Genomic DNA, 23,149 nt, shown 5'->3' with positions numbered 1-23,149 from the left:
CCGAAATTAAACCAAAACTATACACAATTTTTTTATACTTTGCATTTTAGATGAGAATCCTTCTTTGTCTGTAAAAATGTCCTATCCAGAACTTCTCAAAGTGTTTGATTTACCTGCTCCGAATTTTGTAAAACAACAAAACAGAAACAATCTCCTAAGAAGATATTTTGCTATCCGGTTATTCATCGAAAAACTAATCAACAGATTAATCGATAAGCAACATTATTGTTAGCTGCAGCCCTAAGATAAAGCATAATTATGGTGAAAAGAAAAAAAAGTAGTCCAATACAACCAATTTTCTTCACTAGCAACCTTTACCGTAAGTAGTATGGCTGTATTACAAAAATAGATTTTCCTATTCTGAATAAATTCTCTTATGAAATCCTAAAGATCGAGTCGTATAACAAAATATCAATTATTTAATTAAAAAAAAGCATTTTCCACTATCCTTACAGCTTCTATTAGCTGCCGTACTTTATTCATTTGCTTTTTAATGTTGATATAATACTAGTATTGATATGTTGCATCATTTAACCATCATTTAATGGAGGTAATGGATAAGAATTATTATACCTGCATCCAATTTGAGATCGAATCAGATTGAAGGTAATTAATCTAAATGTAAATCTTGCATAATTTGAATAGATTCTTGAAATTTAAACTGATAATTTGCTTTGGCAAATAGAGTCCATTGGTAACACAAATCACAAATTTGTGTCCCTGCCTGGTTTCTAAGCAGCTTTCCTTTGGAAAACCGGAGCGCTCAGGGAGACGGTAACAGTAGAAGCCGTGCAGGTTTTGTTCTCTACTACAATGGCTGGTGGTGAATAGAGGGTTTGTCCTGTACTTTGAAATCTGGCAACTCAGCTCAGTTAATTTTCCTGTAAACAAACATGATGCTAAAATATTTTCTTACTGTTTTTTTTCTCCCCAGCTAAAGGAAATGTTCCCCGGCTTCCGGCTCTCGCTGCCTCCTAAGAGGTGGTTTAAAGACAACTACGACACGGACTTCCTGGAGGACAGGCAGCTGGGACTACAGGCTTTTTTGCAGAACTTGGTTGCACACAAAGACATCGCCAACTGGTACCCAACATTGCTGCATGCTGGCTGTTTCCTTAACATTTACTTTTTAAATTCATGTTGTGATTACATCCTAAAAGTGATCACACCATCTAGCTTTGGCTGATTCTGCCTCTCATATCAGTGATTCTCAACTGAGTAGTTCCAGAATCTATATCTGCCTCATATACATGGTCTATATTGTATTTTCATTGATTTGTTCAAAACTCTCATGCGTGGTTATGTCTCTGTTTTTCTCCTTGACAGCCTTCCGGTGAGGGAGTTCTTGTGCCTCGATGACCCACCTGGGCCTTTTGATAGCCTTGAGGAGAGCAGGGTAAACAAAAAAGATAGATGTGCTGTAGTGTCCTTTGTTACAGGATAGTTGGAGGCTTATTAATGTTTTATTGCCATCTATGGATGACAAGAATTCAAAGTATGTTTTTTATAATTTTGGACGTTGATGTTTATTAAGCCACATGATTCATTTTATATATTTTTTTTAAGATCTCGTAAGAAGCTTTGTGACATAGGAGGATGGAAATGAAGCTTAGCTTATAAGATTGAAGCTGCAAGCAGCATTTATGGCTTTTCACACCTCAGCTCTACCTCAAAGCCTCCAATGAGCCTGTCAACCATGCATGATGCTGCGTTCAGTCAAGCTCACTATGGCTCTGGTGAGAAGGTTTCAAAAGATGGCTGATATCTGTTCTTCTTGGATGCTGAAATCACTTCCTGTTTGGTGTGAAGCATTATGAGGACTTTCTGTAGTTTTGTTTTTAAAAGGGTTTAAAATTTCTGTGTGTTTTTAGACAAGGTTTGAAAGCTATACAGTCATGGAGGGTCATTCAGCACAAGCTTGTGTTCTTAGTGGGCGGGGCCAAAATTATGTAATACATTTATGAGAAAATAAACATCTGGTGATGCAGCTGTTTAAATATTCTATGGCTCCTTAAGTTGACAATTTTCGTGTCAAACCTAAGGCTCGCGGGCCAAACCTGACCCGTCACTGTGCAAAGTGGCTAAAATTGCAACATTTAGGTCAAAGATTCAGACCTTTGGGTCAGACTGTCCCACTCAGGCATGTATGAAAAACTTTCATAACTTTAAATTCAATCGCTCACCTAACTTGAAGTCAGTCGATTCAAACCTTTAGAGAGAGTTTGATCAAATGTTTGAGTGTAGTCCTGTTTCTCTGACTGTGACTGGCTGGATGTGCTCTCTTCGTCCTCTGACATGGGAGCTGGCTCTGAGCTTGTCTGACTGGCTGTATGTTTCCTGGATGGGGCCGCCTTTTACAGCTGCTTTTTGTATCTCTGCTTCTGTCTCCTTAAACCCCAGTCGGCCTCAGCAGATGGCCGCTCACACTGAGCCTGGTTCTGCTGGAGGTTTCTTCCTGTTAAAAGGGAGTTTTTCCTCTCCACTGTCGCCACAAGCATGCTTAGTGTGAGGGATTGCATTTGAGTCAATGAGCCGATGCAATCAACTGGTTTTCCTTAGATAGAAATTTTTTAATCAATCTGACTGGATGATCTGGTTGAACTGTAAAGTGCCTTGAGATGACATGTGTTGTGAATTGGCACTATAGGAAAAAAAACTGAATTGAATTGAGTGTAGAAATTGTAAAATTGTGTCCTAGATCGTATTGAATCAAAGATCACCCACTTCCTGTTGCTCATAGAGCATGGAAGGTTTTTGTGCAGAATAAGGGTTTTATAATAGATCCAATTTGCCATACCTCTACAATAAAGTAAGCATAAGGAGGATGATTTGGAAAGTTAGGAGGGATCCATTTCAATGACGACTTCTGCAAAACCCTTGAAATACCTAAATGTCACAGACGATGGATGCATGTGAAACAACTCCGGTGTTTTCTATACGATTAAGCAAGCAAGGGAAAATAACTTATAGCGTTTTTAATAAGCTTTTGCAGGGCTTTCACTGCTGGAAGCTGTTGACGGATACATGGTGCTGGAGAGCTCTGTGGGAGAGCAGCTCTGTTGATTTTTGTTTTTAAGATATGCTCCAGCTCATTTTCTAACACCTGACTGGCAAGAAAAACTCGAACCAGCCTCATCCTGCTTTTACAGAAGAAGGTCTTTTAGGATGTGATCCTGGAACTTAGCCTGGGGTGTTCTTTAATTTATGCTGTTCAAACATTTTGTTCAATTGGAACCAAGAGGTGGTCTGAGGGACTGTTTTTCTGAGTCCACTGATAGGATCAGTAAAGATTCATTTTAAGGTCAGATGGAAACAGAGCAGGGCTCTATTTTATGAGCACTGTTCATGAAACTATATCCTTACTCTCTTCTAGCTTTAGTAAAACTATGTGTTACCAGTTGGAACAAACAGTCTGAAGAGCCTCATGATCACTGCTGCACTTTAAGAAAATGTAAATGTCATGAGAGCTGTACAATATGACATTTCATTTTGTACACATTCTGTATATACAAAATGACAATAACAGTTGGGATCAATAAGATGCCACAATAGTAAATATCTTAATGACTTTAAGGAGATATTCCAAACTTTGTTTATGAATTTTCCAACTTTTGTTCAATGCATACTTTTTGCATACATGTTGTTTGCTTTTTTTTATATGATCAAAAAAAATTTGCACGAAGTTATTGGTAGTGGTAAAGTGAAAGAGAAAACGAATCTGAAAGGTTTTCATGCTTTCAGCTTCCTAAACCGACTGGATGAGGATGCCTGGATTTTGTCTGGTTCTTTCTAATCTTCTGATTAAAGGGACACTGTCATGTAACATGACTTCATGACGCTCTGTGCCAGTAGCTCACTCTGGTTGCTGGTTATTTTTGTTTCAATTGATAGTAAAATTAAGTGTTTGCTTTATTTACCATAACAACACCACTTGACCAGAGGTGCGGTATTGAACATGCACGCAATTAGTAAACAAGGATGTAATGGAGCCAGACAGAGGTGTGAAAAGACAAAATGTCCAACTTATGAGTGTGGAAAAAGCTAATTTAGATCACAAGACGGATAAAATAATAGCAGTGCTCAAATTACAATATAAACACTAAGGTTCAGTTAACCAGAAGTTACAGCCTCAGATGCTGGTATCCAGGTAATTCCAGAAAAAGTTAAAAACAATCCACTGCACTTTGTTTTCCAAGTTTGAAGATGTTTCGCTTCCCATCCAGAAAACGTTCTCGATTCAAAATGTCTGGAGTAGCGATAAGTTCCAGGCTTTATTTAGTATCCCAACAAAAGCCTTATTGAGGGTCGTTAATTTTTAGGCAAACAACGACCTCAACAGCTCCCCATTACTAAGGGGTGGACCTGTTTTGGGTTCAGTTTGCATGCTTTCTAAGCCATAACAAGGCTATTTTTTTTTAAAGCCTCGATCTTATTTCTACTCCAGACATTTTGACTTGAAATCTTCCTGGATGGGAAGAGAAACTTCCTCAAAACAAGTCCAGTGGTTTGTTTTTAACTTTTTTTTTTGGATGTTTAAGTAGTTTTGGTTCAAAACTTCTTGGCTCCAAAAGGACCAAGTTAACACAATCAGGATGAACGCATTACATATTTGATTTGATTTTAGCATGAAGACATGGATTTTGGTGGTGGTTTTTTATTTTGGCACGATAACTATCTTGATCCCCTAAAAGTAAACCATGTAGGATAAGCTTTGTGGTTTAGTTAGTTAAGTTATGTTCCAGTTCCAAGTCTTATGGCCTTTTTTTCCAAATTTCCTTCTCTTTTAAGCTGTACGATTCCACTACCATGTTTGTTTAGCAAGTGGAGTTTGCTTCTAGATCAAACAGTTAACTTCTGTACAGCATTTGTGCTTTATGAGTTTTCGTAGTGTGGCCTGGATATGAACCCATGCCATACCTCTAAAGTTTTAGAGGTTTGTGTTGATCCATCATACATCTGTGATTCATGCTTTAATAATTTTTCCTTCACTCAGGCGTTCTGTGAGACTCTGGAGGAGAGCAACTATCGCCTCCAGAAGGAGCTGCTGGAGAAGCAGAAAGAGATCGACTCCTTGAAGAGGAAGCTGGAGGAGAGGGAGCAGACCATCCTGATGCTGGAGAAGCACTTCAAGTCAGTGGACCTGTGCAAACGTTGACTTAATGAATGAATGTGGAAGTTGTCAGAAACAACAGATGCGCACACAGTCACAATATTTGCTCTAGGTGTTTACTGCCTCTTTGTCATTCGCCCATCTGTTTGCAGTGGGGGATGTGCGAGCCCGGGGTCCTCATGCGGTCTGTCGGCTCAGGGAAGTGAGGGCAGCGCAGACGTGGATGTGGAGTCCTCTGCGGCGGAGGCAGATCAGGACACACCTGACGACACTGGGTAAAAGACGCACCCAGACAACAAATATTAAAAGATTAATGAGTTCATGCTCCACCCTACCTTATAGGTGTGACATCGTTTTAATGCTGCCTTCACACCAAACAGGTTTTGAGCTTCACAAGAGTGTCCCAACACTGGAAAAAAAAAAAGATCTAGAAATAAGTAAAAATGTCTTAAATTAAGTGTATTTACCCTTAATTTGAGTCGGTAAATGAGATCGTTTGCAAATAGAATTATTATTTTTAGTCTTAAAATAGGATAATTAGATAATATGCACTTTAAATAAGACAATACAATTGTGTTTTCTTATTTTAGGTGTAAACTGTCTTGTTCCATTTGCAAGATTTCTCTTACCTCCTCAATTCAAGAACAAACTCACTTATTTTAAGAAAAATTTTCCAGTGAAGACCTTATCTGATGCATGATAAGTTGACACCCTAGATGCACTTACAGCAAATAGTTTAACTCAAGATTTGCTGATCTATTTAGTAATTAGTTTTGACATTATCATTATTTTATAGTTTCTTAAAGTGTTCCGCCATGTGATGTTTATTTTACCTGCATATTTCCCAGCAGTGCGGCTGCAGTCTGAAAGCAGAGCATCCTTCCCTGTCAGGTATTCTTAAAGCCAGCCCGTCAGGCTGAACTGCAGCAGATGTCTCATGTTCTCGCCTGTAACATGCATCCCATAACCTGCGCTACGACGATGTTCTGTAATGGGCTGCAAGGATTTTCAAAGATGGGCTGGGCTTTGTTTTCCACGTCTGTCTCTTTCTACAAACCTTGCATGCTAAATGTCAGCTCCTGTTGCGTTGCTGTGGAAAAGTGTTTTGTCCTCCTTGCAGATTTCTTGTGCTTCTGCTTGTTTTCTCATAGTTAAAAGTGTTAAATCATACGAGGGTTTAGGCAAACAGACCTGGTATCAAACAGAGGCTAGTTAGAAGGTTGTTAACTGAAAGTTTAAAGAAGCATAGCCCAATTTACATCGTTCTTGCAGGCATTTGCCGCCTATGATAGCAAGTTAAAAGGACACCAGTGTTTTGCGTACATAAGGGAGAAGAGGAAAGGCACTGCAGTATGCCACTGCGACTGAACAGGGCTTTTTAACCTCTCAAAACCCACCGGGTCGCCTGCAACCCATTTTAAAGCTTTTACAAATAATAACTCAGAATGCATGAAAATTACTCTGTTAAAATGTTTACCAATATAGACATGTTAGACATCCTTGGAAAGCTTAGAATCTCCGCAATTAAACCACCAAGTTCATTTTGTGGACATAACGAGCACCAAAGCACAATTATAGCACCATATTGAAATGTAGCATGACAAGCAAGCATGTCTTTATAACTGCTGTTCAAAAAAGACCTACCGGTACTATTTTCGAGAATAAAAAATAAATAAATGTTGAGTCATGTTTGAACTGATGCATTTTGGGTTTGATGCAACTTGGGTGTTTTACTTACCCAATTTTCATGTATATATTCAGAAACTAGAAGGTTTTAGCTTTCAAATAATGTATCACACATGTAATTTGGGCTTACAGTTCCTCAGTTATTTGCTTTTCCATTTGGGTAGGAAAAATAGGCGAATTTCCCAGAAATGAAGTGGATAGGTTAAAAACCCAAATGTCATAGGAGGTTATAAAGTTATAAAAATGAACTGGAGCATCTTTTTAGACAAAAGGGAACCAGTTGAAGTGCAGTTGCCTTTTTCGTTTCCTGGTCTCGGGAGCTCCTTTAAAAACTAGTCAAGAGTTCTGTGATGGCGTTTAAGGTGCACTTTTAGCTCCTCTCTTTGATCCATCAGTCCCCTGTGTTCTCCCGCTAATGAATCAATGGTGGTGAACTCAACAAAGTAGTCTGGTGAAATAGGGCAGACCACGCACACGCCCAGAGAATCCAACCCGTATCCCTCAACTGTAAGGGCATAATAAAAAATATTTAGGCTCCTTTAGGGTTAATGATTTGAAAATATTAGGTGAGAAAATAACAGAAATATAAGAAATCTAATGGGGGGTTAAGGGGAGTCCTTTCTCAGTAATGTCTGTGTTTTTTATGTGGAAACGGTTGTTAATGCTGGGAGGAGTTTCTTTATATCATCAGTTCAGCTTTCACCTCCCTCATCGCTCTTTCAGTGTGTAGAAATGTTTAAAACCTGGGGTTAGTCCTCCAGAGGATTGGCAGCCGCTGGACGCAGACGTGCATTTTAAATCTGGCTAATGTCTCATGTGACGCGACCTGAAAAAGACTCGACTCCCAGCTGTGGTGCTGGTTCACCGCACCGCCATCTTCTGTGTTTTCTTTAAGCCTTTGTGAATGTTATTTACTACTAACTGACCGCCTCTCATACAGGGATGTTTGTGTCTGTCAGTCTCTTTCAGTGGTTGGCTCCATCCTAAAAGGTCCTTTTAAATAATATTCACACCCCTTGAACTGTTCCTCATTTTGTCAGATTTCCAACATCTTACTTGAATTATTTTTTTTTCTTCCTGTAAGTCAAAATATGTTGAAACCCTTTTGCAACTGAAAGGCGAAAGTGAACTATTGGGACAAGGCCCCTGACAGAGGAGATAATTAAGCCATTTAACTCTGGTTTGCTGCTCTAAAAGTAATTTGGATTGAAATGTCTTCTTGTTTAAGAGTGGCCTAGTCACACTGGAAAAAATGAAAATTTAGATAAGTCATTTTTGTCTTAAAATAAGTGCATTTTTTCTTGGATTGAGGAGGTAAAATAGACATTTTGCCAACACAATTTACACTTAAAATGAGAAAACAAAATACGATTGTCTTATTTAAACTGCACATTATCTAATTATCTTATTTTAAGAGTAAAAATACTCATTCCATCGGCAAACGTTTACCTACTCAAATTAAGGGTAAATACACTTAATTTAACCCTCTCAGGCTCAGATTTTAGTTTTAGTTGCAGGAAAAATCTGATATTAGAAAATGGTCATATGGGGTAGTAATATACAATTCAGACTTACTTTTGAGAGAGACCTTCACATGCAATGAATTCTGGGATGTTGCAGATTTGCAACTGTGGCCCGGAGTGGTAAATTAACACCGAAGACTGAATCTGATATCAACGTTAACTTTATTTTAATGTCACAACCAAAAAATTAACAAAACAAAATTCGAAAAAAAAAAATGTTCTCTCACAAAATTAGAGACAACTTTTTTTTCAACCAACATCTCAAAACCTCTTGAGATGGCCGTTTCTGTTAAACTGTTGCTCAAAATATAGGCAAATTAGTAGATAAAGCATGTAGCATCCATTGGTACTTGTTTGGGCACACAACATTGAAATCAAGATGCCTCTGGTGAAAAACCCAGATCTACTAACTGGCATGTGTCATATCTATACACAGTCATGATTCATCTTATGTAGTGTTGGTTTCAAAATAATGCAAATTGGTAGTGATACTTATATGAAATTGGTGCTTAGAAAATTTTTTTCAGTGACACCAAGGAGTCAGCCATGTTGAAAGTGAGTCAGCAGTGCAGTTACAACTGCTTGTTGTAAATGCACAACTAAGTCCTTCTGTTCTAGTTCTGACTAACAAAAGCTCTTAAAATATGGATGTGGAGTAATTAGCTAAGTAGCATTTAGCTGTTGCAAATCTGCAACATCTGCCTGGAGAGGGTTAAGAAATGTTTACTTAGTTCTAGATCGTTTTTCCAGTGCAGAGCCTAGAGCTATATCAAAGTTAGTATTTGAGATTTAAAGGTTCATGTTTCCTGATATCTCTCTGAGCTGTTTCCTAAACTGTAGCTGCAGGGAAAGCAGTTTCTCTTGTTGAGTTTGGAAATTCTCATCACACTCTTGATTTTTGCTGTTACATCAAATAATGTACAGTTTAATTGACCCTTCATAATGATCAACTTCCGTGTTAATCCATTAAATTAAATGCCATTAAACTATTAAAGTTTGTGATTTCATGACAAAATGGGTAAAAGTTCAACTGGTATGGGTATTTTTGCAAAGCATCACATCTTATTTCTGTATTTCTTCTGTCAGTTTATCTGCCGTCTTTACTAAGTTATAAGCTAACTATCATTTACTGGCGGAAAGTAGTGAAATAAAGCGTGTTTGTCTCTGCAGGGACAGGTGTCGGCTCCAGCCCGTGCGGTCCTCTGCTTGCTGGTGCAGGCCGTCACTGAGCAGCTCTCCTCCGGTCATCCAGGTCACTCAGCTGTTCCACAACAAAGCCTAAGATCAGCTCCAAGCCCTGTCCTTTATCCTCTCTCTCTTTCGCCTCCATCATCCTTCTATTTTCCATGTTTCAGGCTGGAAGTGATGTTTGACCTGAAAGAGTCGGGAGTTTATTCCCCTGCAGCATAAAGTTCAGAGGAAGTAGCATGACTCTGACTTTAGCTGTGGGTTATTTTATCTGGCAACTAAAACACTTAAACTCCAATGAAGCTGATCCCTTTGCTCTGGAATCTCGATATAAATTTCTCTTGACTTCGACAAACTGGAAGACTTTATTTCTTTGAAAATCTGACAATCTCCAACTAAATTAACCATCAACATCTCAGACATTTCTTTGCCTTTTGAGAAGAAATCTTCTCCGAACTGATGGACAGCACCTCCATGTGGCTGTGTGAGCAGATCATCAGGTTAAGCTCTGGGTGGTTCAATATGCAGGTCCCTCGTGTCAATACTTTGTTCTGCCACTGACTTATTATAAACCAACATTTTACCATTTTGGGCCAGTTTGCATCCAGAGGCCATCATTCCCTCTTGTTTTAAGTGCCAAGTGTGGTATGGAAGCTCCAAACTGCAGAACCAATGTGGAGCACATAGCTGATATGTAAACAAATCATTTTAATGACGTTTAAACGGAAGAAAAGAATGAACCTGTCCTGTTAATCCAATCATTACTTAATAATGTAGCTGAGGTTGAATTTAACATTTCAGCCTGTTTACTTCAGTGGTTTTCCTCCTTACCTCCTTATGTTAACGTGCAGCTTTGGTTTGATATGTGGGGGATTTGACATGAACATGCACTTTAAGATATTAGACTCTGTTATTGATTCATGTTGAAATGATTTGCTTTTGATGCTTGATGTGTTTAATTCTCTATGAAATATGTCAACACTAAGAATTAGTTTTTTTTTTTTTATTAAAACCACACACCTCGTTGTTTTATCAGATGATGTGATCGTTCAAGAGGCTTCCGGTCTCCACTTTGTGTTGAGATTTAGTCAAGTGATGCGAATCGAACCCCATATTTTACATCACAAATGGTGCTAATTTACTTGGCAAAAAAAAAATTAAAAAAATCCTCCACAGCTGGAAGGCTTGACAGACCGCAGGTCTAAAAAAAAACATCCCATCTAGACTGCTTCCTGGTGAACCAGTCACCAACACAAGCCATAGTTTTGTAATCTAACTCTGAAGAGGCGGACGTATGGCACGGCGGCCATGTTAGCTGACCATCTGTGGCTTCTGGCTCTTCAATCATCAGGTAATGAGGGGGTTTAAGGCCTGGAGCAGGTCAGGTTATGCACTTTATGGGTGAATGACGAAGCTTAACGGCTGCTCTGATGTTTTTACTGTTTCCAAGATGGAAGACGTGCCCTTTTGATCACTACAAGCTTCTGATTTCTTACCAGGTTTAAAATGTTAATGTCTGTCTTGTTTGATTCGTGCTTTGCTGAGTAATGAAGTGCCTTGAAAGGTTGTTTTGTTATCTTTTTTTTCTTTTGGCTTTTGGTTGATTTGTGCAGGGCATGAAACATATCCTCTCTCCCTCTGATGGAAAAGGTTTTAAATAACAATTATGTGTGTATATATATTAATGTTTTGAATAGACAGATATACCATGTTTTTTGTAATATTACACTACACCTTAGCTTATTTACACACCTGTAGGCTCAATTTAATATGTCTGATTACATATAACTTTTGATCACAAGATTTGAAAATGATGCTGTAGACACTGTTACACATGCTGCTTATAAGGTAAATAAATATTCACATTATTAAAGAGAGAGTAACATATTGAAGATGGGTGTCTTTTTTTGTTTAAGGTCTCGTCTACCATGGTAATAAATAGTAGCAGCTTTTCTAAAAATAGGATTAGTTTTTAGTGCTGATTTGCTTTATTACTGATCTCTGTTGTCTGGATTATCAGTTTTTGCTTTGGATTTATTCCTTAGGGATGTTCCCTCTGGGGATTTCATGTAGCACTGTTAAAATATGCATGCATTTAAAAACTAGCAAAATATAGTTAAACATGAAAACAGAACTTGAACCGGCTGACTGCACCTCTGCCTAATGTTCCAAGACAAATTTAGGAATGCAGAATTATTGGAAAGAGCATTTAAAATTTGTGCCGTTTCCTTTTATGCTTCTTTGCTCTCCTCAAATGTTTTAGACCTTATGGCCGACTTTAGGAAAAGACTATAAAAAGCTTTTAAGATTGTTCAGATTGGATTTTTAGACTGTTGCTTCCTAAAAAAAAAAAAAAAAAGACATCTGTAAACAGACTAATATAAATAACATTATAAATAAATAAACACACTCTTGCTATAAGTAGCTTTAAATACATCCAGTCTATTGTGGTTTTCTACAATTTTTCTACAATTTCCATGGAATAAGTAGTGAAATAAGCTAAATAACCTCCGAGTAGATTAAAAAAGTGATCACCAAACTCAAAAGGCATCCTCGTTTTTTTAATTTAAATTTGTAATAAAAGTTTAAGTACTTACCTGAGCTAAGCAATCCTAATCATAATGTTATTTTTCCCTTCTTTCATAGATGAAATTGTAAGATTTACATTTTCCACAGCAAGAGGCCTAAATATTATCCAATGCTTATAATTATAACTATTATTTTCTTCTGCTACTTTCTTGGACTTGAAGGAAAATTTGCACATGACAAATAATCACTAAACAGCTGATATTTTATCTCAAAGTTCAGTAATAATTAGGGCTTGGCGATTTGAGCATGAAATCTTATATTTAGTACTGTGATGATAAACGGGGATTAAAAAAAATTTTGCATTCTTTCTTAGGTAACTGTATGGTGGTGACCACAGCCCAACAATCACTGCTCTTGTAACATATTCACGTTTAATAACGGCTTCTACATGACTCCAGTTACATTAAGAGGTGGGATTTATATCACTAAACATCCCACAGTAACCGCCTTTAATCATGTTCTTTGAATTTTCTTTAAAAAGAAAAGTGGGAAAAAAAAATATTTTAAACAATTTTTTGGGGATTTTTAAAACGTTTTATTCAAACAAATTAAAATTTTACCATGACAAGGGCGATGACGGGTGTGCGCCTTTCCTAATCAAGTCCAATCAGTCTAATCAGTTCAATTAAACACACCTGGATTCAAGGAGGATGAGAAGAAATGGACAGCATGTGAGTTAAATAGCAGCAAAGGGTCTGAATATTTATGAAGATGTGATATTTCGGGGTTTTTTTTATTATATTTGCAAAAATCTACATTTTTGTTTTTTTGTCTGCCGAGATCGGGTGATGAGTGTATATTAATGAGAAATAAAATTTACTTTATTGGCTGCAATTATACAAAGTGAAACATTTAAAGGGGTCTGGATATTTCATGTATGCATTTTCTGATTTTTATCTGAAACATTCTTGATAAATGTAATTTCCTCCAAAGTGTCCAGTCACAAGAAACATCAGTTAGATAAATTACTTTAAAGGTCCCATATTAGACAAAATTTACTTTTTAAACACTTTTTAACAGTCATGTGTGTCCTGAAGCCTGTGTATGAGATTAACAATATTGCTTTTCTCCACCTCGTACTGTAGCTAATGTGTGCTAAAAACACTGTTTGAAAAGCTCTCCCTTTATGATGTCATAGGGGGAAATAAGCTGTCCAGGGCGGACTATAGCCACCGATCTAATGTGTTATTCCATGCCTCTAAGCAATCTTTACGAACTCTTGACTGGTTGTCATGGTTGCGGGTTGTAGGGCTGAATTAGGAGACCTTTGGAAAGGCTGTCTGCCCAATCTGAGAGGGATTTTCCTGCACAAATGGAAAAAAAAACATGCTCTTAGGGTCATTGTTTATTTGTTTTCAATTGTAGAATAATATGTGACCTTTAAACCTTAGTATGCTGGAGCCTGGAGGTATGGAGAAAAGAGGTTTAATTTAGCATCCAGATTATTTGATTAACCATCAATGCCTAAGACCTAATTAGCGTCTAGTTAGCTAGATAATCATTGAGTTAAAATGCTTTCTATCAATAACATGTCTTTAACATATTGAAACAATACAAGTAAAATACCAAGGGTAATCATTTTTGTCTTTAAACATCAAACTGAGGGTAGGTTATTGTTAGAGCAGATTTCTTTAGGACTTTTCAGGAAGCTAACGACATCACAAGACAATGAGCGTATTTAACTTAATCAACACCCAACTTCCCAACAGAGAAGCCTGGAGCCAAGTTACTCTTCTGGTCAATACCCTTACACCACTAGACATTGATTTCTATCAGAAATGGAAGCGTTGTTCTCCATGCTTTCCTCTAGATGGCTTTGACTTGTGTTGCTCTTCCTATATTTAGCTTCTATATGACCAGTTGTGGCTGCAGTCCCCTGGCAGCAGATATTTCAATAAGGACACAACAATATATGCTGGAAGATTTCATGCTCATTTATGCACCCTCATTAGGTCATGTTACATGGTCCATTTTAAATACACAATTCCAATGTCTACTTTCACAATGATAGGATAGTATATCATCACTGGCGTAACGACACAACAATAGGCCCGTAAGCAACATTATCTGGGTGGGCCCCATATGAAGTACAAATCCCCATCACCTTCACTAGACATGGATATACTTTAGTATATTCTGCTGTAAAATGAGTCTTACTGGGCTACCTTGAGTTTCACAGCCCCTCTCATCACCCACGCTCTCTCCATTCATCTCCTGGTCGCAATTGTTACTCACTGAAGCATCAACGTCCTCCATCTTTGGTTCTTTGAAAGAACGTGTTTATTTTGGGAAGTTTTTTCCGTTCTTCCATCAGCTCTTCTTTCCTTTCCCTTTTCTGGAATCCGCTTAAGTACCTTTTTGGTATCCATAGTCGCTAACACATTGTACGTGTGGTTTTGAGCTACGCTCTGGATTACCCATAATTCCAAGTGGTATTGTAAAAAATAAAATACAAAAATTAATCGTTCTTTTAAGATCTTTATTGCGGTTTGAAACATTTTATATGAGTGTATTTTTTACCAACTGTCTAACGAACATTACACAGTTATTAACATAGTAATTAAAAGTAACACTGTCAGCTTTGCTATTGGTGTCGTGTTTAAACGGCTCACCATCATGTTGAAATCTGCCATTTGTTCGCCTATAAATAAGGTCTGGTCAGTCAATGAAGTATCAGATGGGTTTCAGAGGATATTTTTGCACCATTACATCTGCAAAGAGACGTCCTACTGTCCACAATTGCGTATGGGGCCAACCAGGTGTCAGGGACAGGGCCCCATAGAGGTCTTGGGCCCCTAAACAACTGCAGTCTCTGCTAACGGATAGTTACGCCATTTTTTTTCCATAACATTTCAATATGCAGCTACAACGTATTGACTGTTTTACTTTTATTTGAACAAGAACAAACCATTACTGTTGTATTTAATAGCTTGATTTTTTAACTCAACACAGACGGGATGAACTCCACAAGTTTTCATAGCTACTACCCCCCCACCCCCACCCCAACCCCCAGCAATCAGTCTGTTTTGCCTGGTTGACAATGGGGCCATTTATCTGAAGGTAAAAGCTCAATAGAACAATTTCAAGTACCGTATGCAAAAGCATTCCCACTCTTTGAATAAAGTAATGTCTCAATAATAGCAACACAATCTGCTATTGAGCAACAAAATGGTTAAAATGTGGACAAAACAAGTTGTTGTTTTTATTGACGGAAAGAAACCTTGTCATTGATGTTTTAGTTCTGTCTTTTGGAAGCTGCATTTGTAATACTTTTTTTCTGGCAGTTTTCTGTGAGAAAGTCAATTCGGATTGAACTACCGTAAGCCACATGCTCCCCATTAGAATATGGCAACATCTTTCTTGCAATAATGGACAGAGAAATGAATATTGTATGGCAAACCATTTAAACAATAATAAAGAACTCAGAAATGATCAAAAAACCATAGAATGTTAGCAATACATGAGCCATTTCATCACAGGCATTGAACTGATATAACAATGTCTTACAAATATTAAGGATAACATGTAACTTACTGGTGATGCCCTATAAATATCTAAAGAAATGTAAACTTGTTTATAAAGTGGTTATAATTAAGCAGGTTCCTTCTACAAGAGGGATACATTGATTTAGACTGTTCACAGAGGCTGATGCCTCCAGTTGAATTTCTTTCAAAGGCCAAGTGTTTTTTTAGGGTTGGGTCTCTTTTTTGACTTTGTGTTCAGTAATTTTATGCCACACTGGGACTTGGCTTTCCGACAGAAGCAGATTGCGTTGAAGAAGCGGCAGTGGCATGTTTCACAGCGACCGCAGCAGCCCCACAGAGGCACGCAGCTCTGTCCGAGCTGGGAGCACTTGGAGAGGATGGGGTTTGGGACCTCTCTGGGACGAGGAACGACGTTTTGAGGTGAAACAATCCTGTGTTTAACCTAGAAGTTTATGAGAATATGTGAATTTTTAAAGAAGTTGCTGAATCAGAGTGTTTTTGAATTATAAAATGCCCAATAACCACTTTTAAAAAATAAATCTCCAACTTACCAGCACACCAAGGCGCTGCTGTCCCCTCCTCGCAAACAATGGAGGCATTCTGCCCTGGCTCTGATACCCTGCTGAAACATGATCATAACATTTTAGGTAAGGCCAAAGTAAACCGACCGACCAATGTAAACATAAGAAAAAGTATTGCTCTCTTTTTTTGTATGGCATGATAGAAAATTGCAAAGCTCTGCTACAATACAGCAAAAAAAAAAACCTTAATTATTTTGCAAATAAGAGCTGAAATGTTTCTATGCTGTTTTCTCTTCCATAGTTTAATCCCCCTTTGACTGGAACAAGAGCTGCAAACCTTTTATTTATTTAAACCAGTTCTGCACACAGAGAGACAAATTTTCAAGATTTCCACTGATTTATGCTCAGATGTAGAACTCTGACTCAGCTGTGCATTTTTGGTCCAATCTTGCAACATAATTTTGCCACGACGATGTTTGAAGCTGGGGGGTCGTGTGCTTAGGATGATACCACCTCGAACAACATATTTTAAATTTTAGCCACAAACACATTCTGTTGACATTGGTGAAAAACACCTTTTCCAGAATTTCCCCATTGCGAAACAACAAAGGGATTTTCTATGCTATTCTATTCAAACAAGTTAAACTAATTCTCCTTCCTGGCTGTAGAGCTCTGTAGCTTATTTTGGGTTACAGGCGTCATGGTTTTGGTTCTGTTTAAGTTTCATCTTGGGTTTTCATTGGTTTTATTTCCATTTTGTGTTATTCTAGTTATTTTTGATTGTATTTGAGTTCTTAGGTATTTCTTGTTTGCCCTCCGTTGCCCTCTTGTGTCACTTTCCTTTTCCCTAGCTCCTTTCTAGGCTCCTCTGTTCACACCTGCTCCCAATCTGCTGATTAGCCTGGTCTTTGTTTCTCTCTCCCACATAAGCACCTCCTGCTCAGTCATTTTACTGGTTGGTCATAATTTCTTTGCCCACGTTGTTGTGTGAGTATTCCTGGTTCTCAGTTTTTGAAGATTTTGTGGATTTATGCTTCTGGATTTTTGCTTCTGTTTCCCTTTTTGTAATTCAATCGGGAAATAACCAGCTTCAGTGTCTGCAATTGGGTCCTGTCAAACCTCCACCCAACTTAACAACAGATGAAATTTTGGCTGCATATGTACTTCTAACATTTTCATGTGTTGGTTGATTTGTTGTCATTTTTAAATGTTATATCCAAAATTGCTCTGTGGGATGTCTAATCATAGCTTGTTTGTTTTTTTTTGTTTGTTTTTTTTTTTTTTTTGCTTAGTACATTTCTAAAATGATATCCACACCTGTATCCATTTGTGATAAAATTAAATTCAAAAATACTTAATTAATTCCAAACTGAAATTAAATATTGCAAATCATACATCATTTTTTAACAGGTGTTTATAGCTGTGGGCAGGAAGGATCTTCTGTATCCGTCCATCTTGCACCGAACCTCGAGAAGCCTCTGATTGAAGACACTGTTATTTAAAAATCTTCTCAAGTGGATGCTCATTGTTGTCTCTAATATTCTTTACTTTATAAAGAATTCTTCTTTGTTAAATAATCTCCAGACGAGTTCCCAGCACAGAGCGGGTCTTCTTAATCAGCTTGTTTAGCTTTTTTAGGTCATTAGCTCTGATACCGTTACCCCAGCAGATGATGGCAGAAGAGATCAAACTCTCCACAGCAGACTAATAGAAGACATGTAGCATCTTACTGCAAATGTAAAAAGAGCTAAGCTTCCTTAGGAAATACAATCTGTTCTGTCCCTTCTTGTAGAAGGCTTCACAGTTGTACCTCCAGTCCAGTTTGCTGTTCAGATGAACATCAAGGTATTTATCCCCCTCAACCACCTCCACTTTTTCTCCCATGATGTTAACAGGATTCAACTTGTTCCTGTTTATTCTGAAATCTCCAATCATCTTCCCTTGTTTTGTTGACATTCAGCACCAGATGATTGTTTCGACACCATGCCACAAAGCGGTTTACCAGCTCTTTGTACTCAAGTTAAAGTAGTAATCCAAGAAATAGCTTAAATATTTCTGATTTTCAGAGATTCTGTAATCATACAGACATTTGTTTGCTTTTTTTTTTTTTGTATTCCAATGTATGAACTAAAATCTTAAGAATAATAATACGTAGAATGATGACAAAAAAAACTAATGAGTGGAAGAAATACTTTTCCAAATGTTTTTTTCAACATAAACTTAGAAAATCAATCTTTACAGTAGGTAATGGCTGCATGCTAGGAAAGGATAAAGAACCCTAGACTCTTGATAATCTCACAATAGTATAACTTATGTTAAAGTAAAAAGTACACTAAAGTGCAATTACTGAAAGTAATTTTTTTTCTAAGAGTAATTGTTATCCACCTCTGCTGATAGGAAATGGTGCTGGCATCCCTGCAAAGATCAAAACATAGTCTAAAAGGAGTATTAAATTAAAAAAAAATATCAAAACAAAAAAGCCACCTAGAGTTATGTTTTATATAAAGAGAAAACCATTCATAACTTTCTTAATAATCTGCAGAAACATTTTCTATTTGCTTCATAACAATCAAACCTCTATAAAAATGTCTACATGCTTCTTTGGATTTGAACAATTTTCCAGGTCTTTGAGGCTGGAATGCCTCCTTGGCATCACCCTAACCTTTAGCTCCCTCCACTGATTCTCCTTCAGATTCCTAGCAGGACTCCAAAAAAAAAAATATTACTTCCAGTCAGAGGACAAATTTTGGGTTTAGCAGTGTATCCATTATTGTTGGCTCTGTTAAAAAAAAAGACTGTATTTTAAGAGAATTCCCATGCAGACTAAAATGCAGCTATTTTATATTCTCTGATCCAGATAGTGACCAGGGTCCAATAGTTTTCATTTTGAATAATTACAAATGTATTAAATTACACTTTTTATGTTTGAACTTTAGAAATGTGTAAGACTTTTCATGTAGATCAGTTGCATTAATCTTTATGCATCAGAATTAACTTTTTCCTTTGAGTTAAGAGCAGTTGACATGTTCAAGACCAGATATGGTGATTTTAGATGCAGTTTTATTTTCTTTTTAATACTAACAGCAAAAGTTGTATTTCATTACATGCTATGTAAATATAAAAAGAAAAAACATGTCTCCAAGTCACTTACCATCAGACTGAGTGGCTTTGCTTCTGCTGGCTGATATGAAGGCGTCCAGTCCAAGACTAAAAAAGGCCAAATGCAAGAAGCACAAACACTTGACTGCCGGCTTCATAATGATTATGGCAGAGCAGGTCTTCTCTGATGCTCTAAAGGAGACTGAAGAGGAAAGACCCCGGGTTGAGTTGTGTTTTTCCAGCCCTCTGCCTCCCAGTGGTCTCAGCTTCTTATTCCAAAGGCAGGCTCAAGCTTGCAGTGCACACCCCTCCCTGTTTGGAAGCCTGTCAGCAGATAAACCCCAGTGACATGTGTGTTTTCTGTTAAATCTCGAAACATAATACGTACCAGCAACATTTTTATACTCCACTTTGACATAATTACAGTATTATGTTTTCAATAAAGAACTCTTTTTATTTAAATTGAGGCAGACTAACTGTTCTTTTTATAGCTTTTTGACAAGATAGAGTTTTATAATATAGATTATATTAAGAAATATAATCAACATAATGTTTATATCATGTTTATATGGATAAGTATGTATATTTGTAGCATTTTTGTAAAAAAAAAAAAAAAAGGTTAAGGACTTTATTCTCCTTGTCAGACATATTCTGTCAGGCTCAGTACTGAAGGATCCAGTATTCAAAGGGGACACACAGATTTCTCAGAACATTTTTGACAACAGAATAGGAGTAAGTTGCGTCGGCATTTAAGGCAGGAACCTCTGCTGGTGGAGACAGCAGGTTAGTGATCACGTCTGTCTGGAAGTGAATGATCATGAATGTGCGAGCCACTGACCTGGTGTTATAGTTCAGTCAGAATTTATAGATAGAGGATGGTTCCAGCCAGCTGGCTGCCAACGTGGAGTGGCGGTCGCCACACAAAGAGTCCCAAATGATGATTTATCGGTGGTTGGAGTACAGGCAGGCGATCCGAACCGAGGAATATAAGCAGGATGGTCCAGAGGGCGAAGCCAAAGCTGATGTGGGTGACGTGGTCGGTTGTCAGGAGGTCAGTGATCCGGTTAGGGGCTGAAGGAGACTCCAGAATGGAGTCGGGTCCCAGTTCCAGGTACAGTACACAGTGCGGATGACAGGCTGGACAAGGGCAGGCAGACTCACTGATCAGGAAACAGTTAGGGTCGGTACACAAGCAGGCAGAGGACAGGTCAGGCAAACAGATCAGATGGGAACAGGGAGGCTCAGATGTCGGTGTGCTATCCAGGGTGCTGAAACAAACATTGTCAGGCAACTTCTTTCAACACATTCCACCATTTTGGAAACAATGTCATGGTCTTGGTTCTGTTATGCTTTACTTTACTCCATGTTTTCTAGTTTTATAGGTTTAATTCCTATTTTGTTGTATTTTCTGGATATATTTTAGTTCTCAGGTTTTTCTTTGTTGTCCTCTGTTGCCCTCTTGTGTGTGTTCCTTTCCCCTTGGCTTCCTCGTTGTCTCTACTCACATCAGCTCTTTATCAGCTCGTTAGCCCTGCCTTTGTCTCAGTCAGCTATATATACGCTCCCTCTGCTGTCACTCGTTGTTGGTTCCTTGTCGTTGCTGGTTTCTCTATGCTGTTTTCTTCCTACCTCGTCTCTCCCTGGCTCCTCATGTTCGGTTTCCCCTGATGTCTCCATGGTTCTGGTTTGCTTTACAATTTAAGTTGGTGTTTTGGATTCCTGCCTTTGTTTACTGTTTTTATCAATTAAACTGCAAGAAATCTTCTCAGCCTCTTTGCCTCTGCATTTGGGTCCTCAAACCACAGCCAAACCCTGACAAACAATGTCTCTGGTTAATTCTGCATTAAAACACACCAAGATTTTTGGGGCCTCCACAGCAAAAACTCTTTTTCCACACTGCAAAACATTTATTCCGAACAAAGAAAAACACCTCACTCCACAGGCAAGAAGCAAACCTGATAAGTCTGACTTTTGAGAAGGACTTGACAAGAAAGTTTACAGTGTAATGGAAGGATCTTCTGAGATTTAAGTCATCAGCCACAAGAAGACTGCAACTTTACTGAGCAACTGCAAGATGGAATTAAACAAAGAGGTAAAAAAGAAAAACGTTACAAATTTAACATTTATTCAGGACTATTCATGTTTTATTGTTCCTGACCTGTTTTCTTTGTAAGTGATCCTAACTACGATGTCAAAGTTAAGAGTTATCAAAGTTATCAAACTGAAGAGAGTTACCAACCTGAAGTCATTTGGTGGTTATTGTAAATATATGCATGAATGTTTATCTGCATCATATAAACACAAGCTCAGAATGAGGTGCCATAGTGTGTTGTCTTTTACAGTTTATATTGTTTTTGGAATGTGAAATCTAATTGATGTGCAACATATATTTATTCTTTTCATTTATTTTGTTTCATAATTTTTTTTTTTGAAACTTTTGTTGCCTCCTCATTGTGTATGACACGCCCACTATTTGTTCCCCGGACGCCAGGCCTGGTGCTAATGCGTTACAGTGAAAAGCGGCTTCATAGAGGATTACAATTATTATCTGATTTCTCTTAAACTTTAGAAAGTTGCACAATACAAAAACCAACATAAAAATACTGTTCAATATTTTAGTTGAACAGACCTACTATCGCATACAAAAAATTATGCTTAGCCTGGCGTATACACAAAGTATTAGTCTGGTAGAGCTCGGTTTCAAAGGCGGGACTAACAGGGTCAGCCTCATCAGGTTAGAAACAATCAGATAACTATGGATGTTTTGTGCAAATTTAATATATTTAAATTTGTATTGGTTATTTATATTTGTATGGGTTAATACATTGTTTAATCAGATTTCCACTATATATACTATACTATATACTATATACTATATATAATGTTTGTAAATACACGCTCTACTGCCAGTGTGTTAGAACAAAAAACAGTGTGAATGAGTCTTAAATCATGGTTAAATAGATAAATCTGCACATGTATGGAATAAATTCAAATGACCAGGAAACTGTTATGTAGTTGTCATTTTCTTACAGATGTTAATATTAAAGGTCAACTAAACAAGGACTAAAAGGCATCCATATATTATGAATTGATGACGAGATGCTGCTTAAAGTTATTACTGAAGTGACGATTTTCATGTCTAGTTGTATATAAACATGCCAGCAGTTGGCAGGCAGCAAGCAGAAGGAACTTTGAACCCCAGAAGGCAAGCGTGGCAAAATAAATTCTGCAGGTGATCTGAAACCCAGCTGAAGTCTCTGCCTCACTTCTATATACAGGTGGGTTATTATTCTTCATATGTACCACAGTGTGAGAAAAAGCGTGTTATAAATTATCTGTGATGACATGTTTTGTGAAAAATTGAGATTTTTGGCCATAATGTTTGCTGATAGAGATGTTAACATATTATAACAGCCATCCTAGGCTAACACACCTCTTGTTAATAAGTAACTACAAAATCAGAAAGACTAATGGTTTCGGTTTGACTTGTTGACTAATCTAAAAATATATCCAGTGTTAATGTGAAATACATTTTGTCAAACAGTGTGCATGTAACTGTGAGCATATAGGTTACGTTAAAGGTGATGGAATTAAAATTGAGGAAAAAAAATCAAAAGAAAAAAACTCAACTTAAGCAAAAATCCAGACTTAACACAACTGCACACTAATCGCGTAAACAAATAAACTGACCTAACAAATAATGATCAACAATCTGAACCATAAACTGTAAAAATAACAGTTTCTATTCTGGCTGATTGTTTCCTGGTCTGATGCATCTTTGATCAAATATGATTTTTTTTTTTTTGTTATAGTGTCATGAACCGAGGACAGATGGACCCAGTATTCAGGGAGAGACAGTCAGTAGGAAAGTTCAAACGTTTATTAAATAAAACAAAACAAAAGCAGAGCTGTGGCTCGCGAACACTGCAGGCGGGCGGGCCGGGGCAC

General features: G+C 37.6%; 2 protein-coding genes across 5 annotated transcripts in view; one reads left to right on the top strand and one right to left on the bottom strand.

Annotated features, from left to right (window-relative positions):
- The window catches only part of snx16 (sorting nexin 16), a 21,768-nt gene extending 10,375 nt beyond the window's left edge, over window positions 1-11,393 (top strand). The window contains exons 4-9 of one of the 3 annotated variants that reach the window (XM_015374991.1): window positions 935-1,083; window positions 1,327-1,396; window positions 4,994-5,130; window positions 5,263-5,385; window positions 5,959-6,001; window positions 9,490-11,393. In XM_015374991.1, the coding sequence (XP_015230477.1) occupies window positions 935-1,083; window positions 1,327-1,396; window positions 4,994-5,130; window positions 5,263-5,385; window positions 5,959-5,977 (498 nt within the window). In that variant the 3' untranslated portion in view covers window positions 5,978-6,001; window positions 9,490-11,393. The remainder of the gene's footprint in view (window positions 1-934; window positions 1,084-1,326; window positions 1,397-4,993; window positions 5,131-5,262; window positions 5,386-5,958; window positions 6,002-9,489) is intronic. The other 2 variants (XM_015374992.1, XM_015374990.1) reach the window with 2 other exon arrangements.
- A 4,249-nt stretch (window positions 11,394-15,642) lies between these two features.
- LOC107084912 (agouti-related protein-like) lies at window positions 15,643-19,438 on the bottom strand. Of its 2 annotated transcripts, none has more exons than XM_015374973.1 (3): window positions 19,254-19,438; window positions 16,133-16,203; window positions 15,643-16,023 (listed from the first exon to the last, which is right to left on the bottom strand). In XM_015374973.1, exons 1-3 carry the CDS (start codon window positions 19,357-19,359, stop codon window positions 15,766-15,768), a joined length of 435 nt encoding a protein of 144 aa, XP_015230459.1. In that variant the 5' UTR covers window positions 19,360-19,438; the 3' UTR covers window positions 15,643-15,765. The 2 variants fall into 2 exon arrangements, with proteins under 2 accessions (XP_015230459.1, XP_015230460.1); XM_015374974.1 differs by having other exon boundaries at window positions 16,133-16,200.
- Window positions 19,439-23,149: the final 3,711 nt, after the last annotated feature.

The sequence above is a fragment of the Cyprinodon variegatus genome, unplaced genomic scaffold (assembly GCF_000732505.1).
Source record: "Cyprinodon variegatus isolate N-32 unplaced genomic scaffold, C_variegatus-1.0 Scaffold111, whole genome shotgun sequence".
Classification (NCBI taxonomy): Eukaryota; Metazoa; Chordata; class Actinopteri; order Cyprinodontiformes; family Cyprinodontidae; genus Cyprinodon; species Cyprinodon variegatus.
The sequence above is the reverse complement of the archived record's forward strand: the minus strand, read 5'-3'. Positions and strand labels throughout refer to the sequence as shown.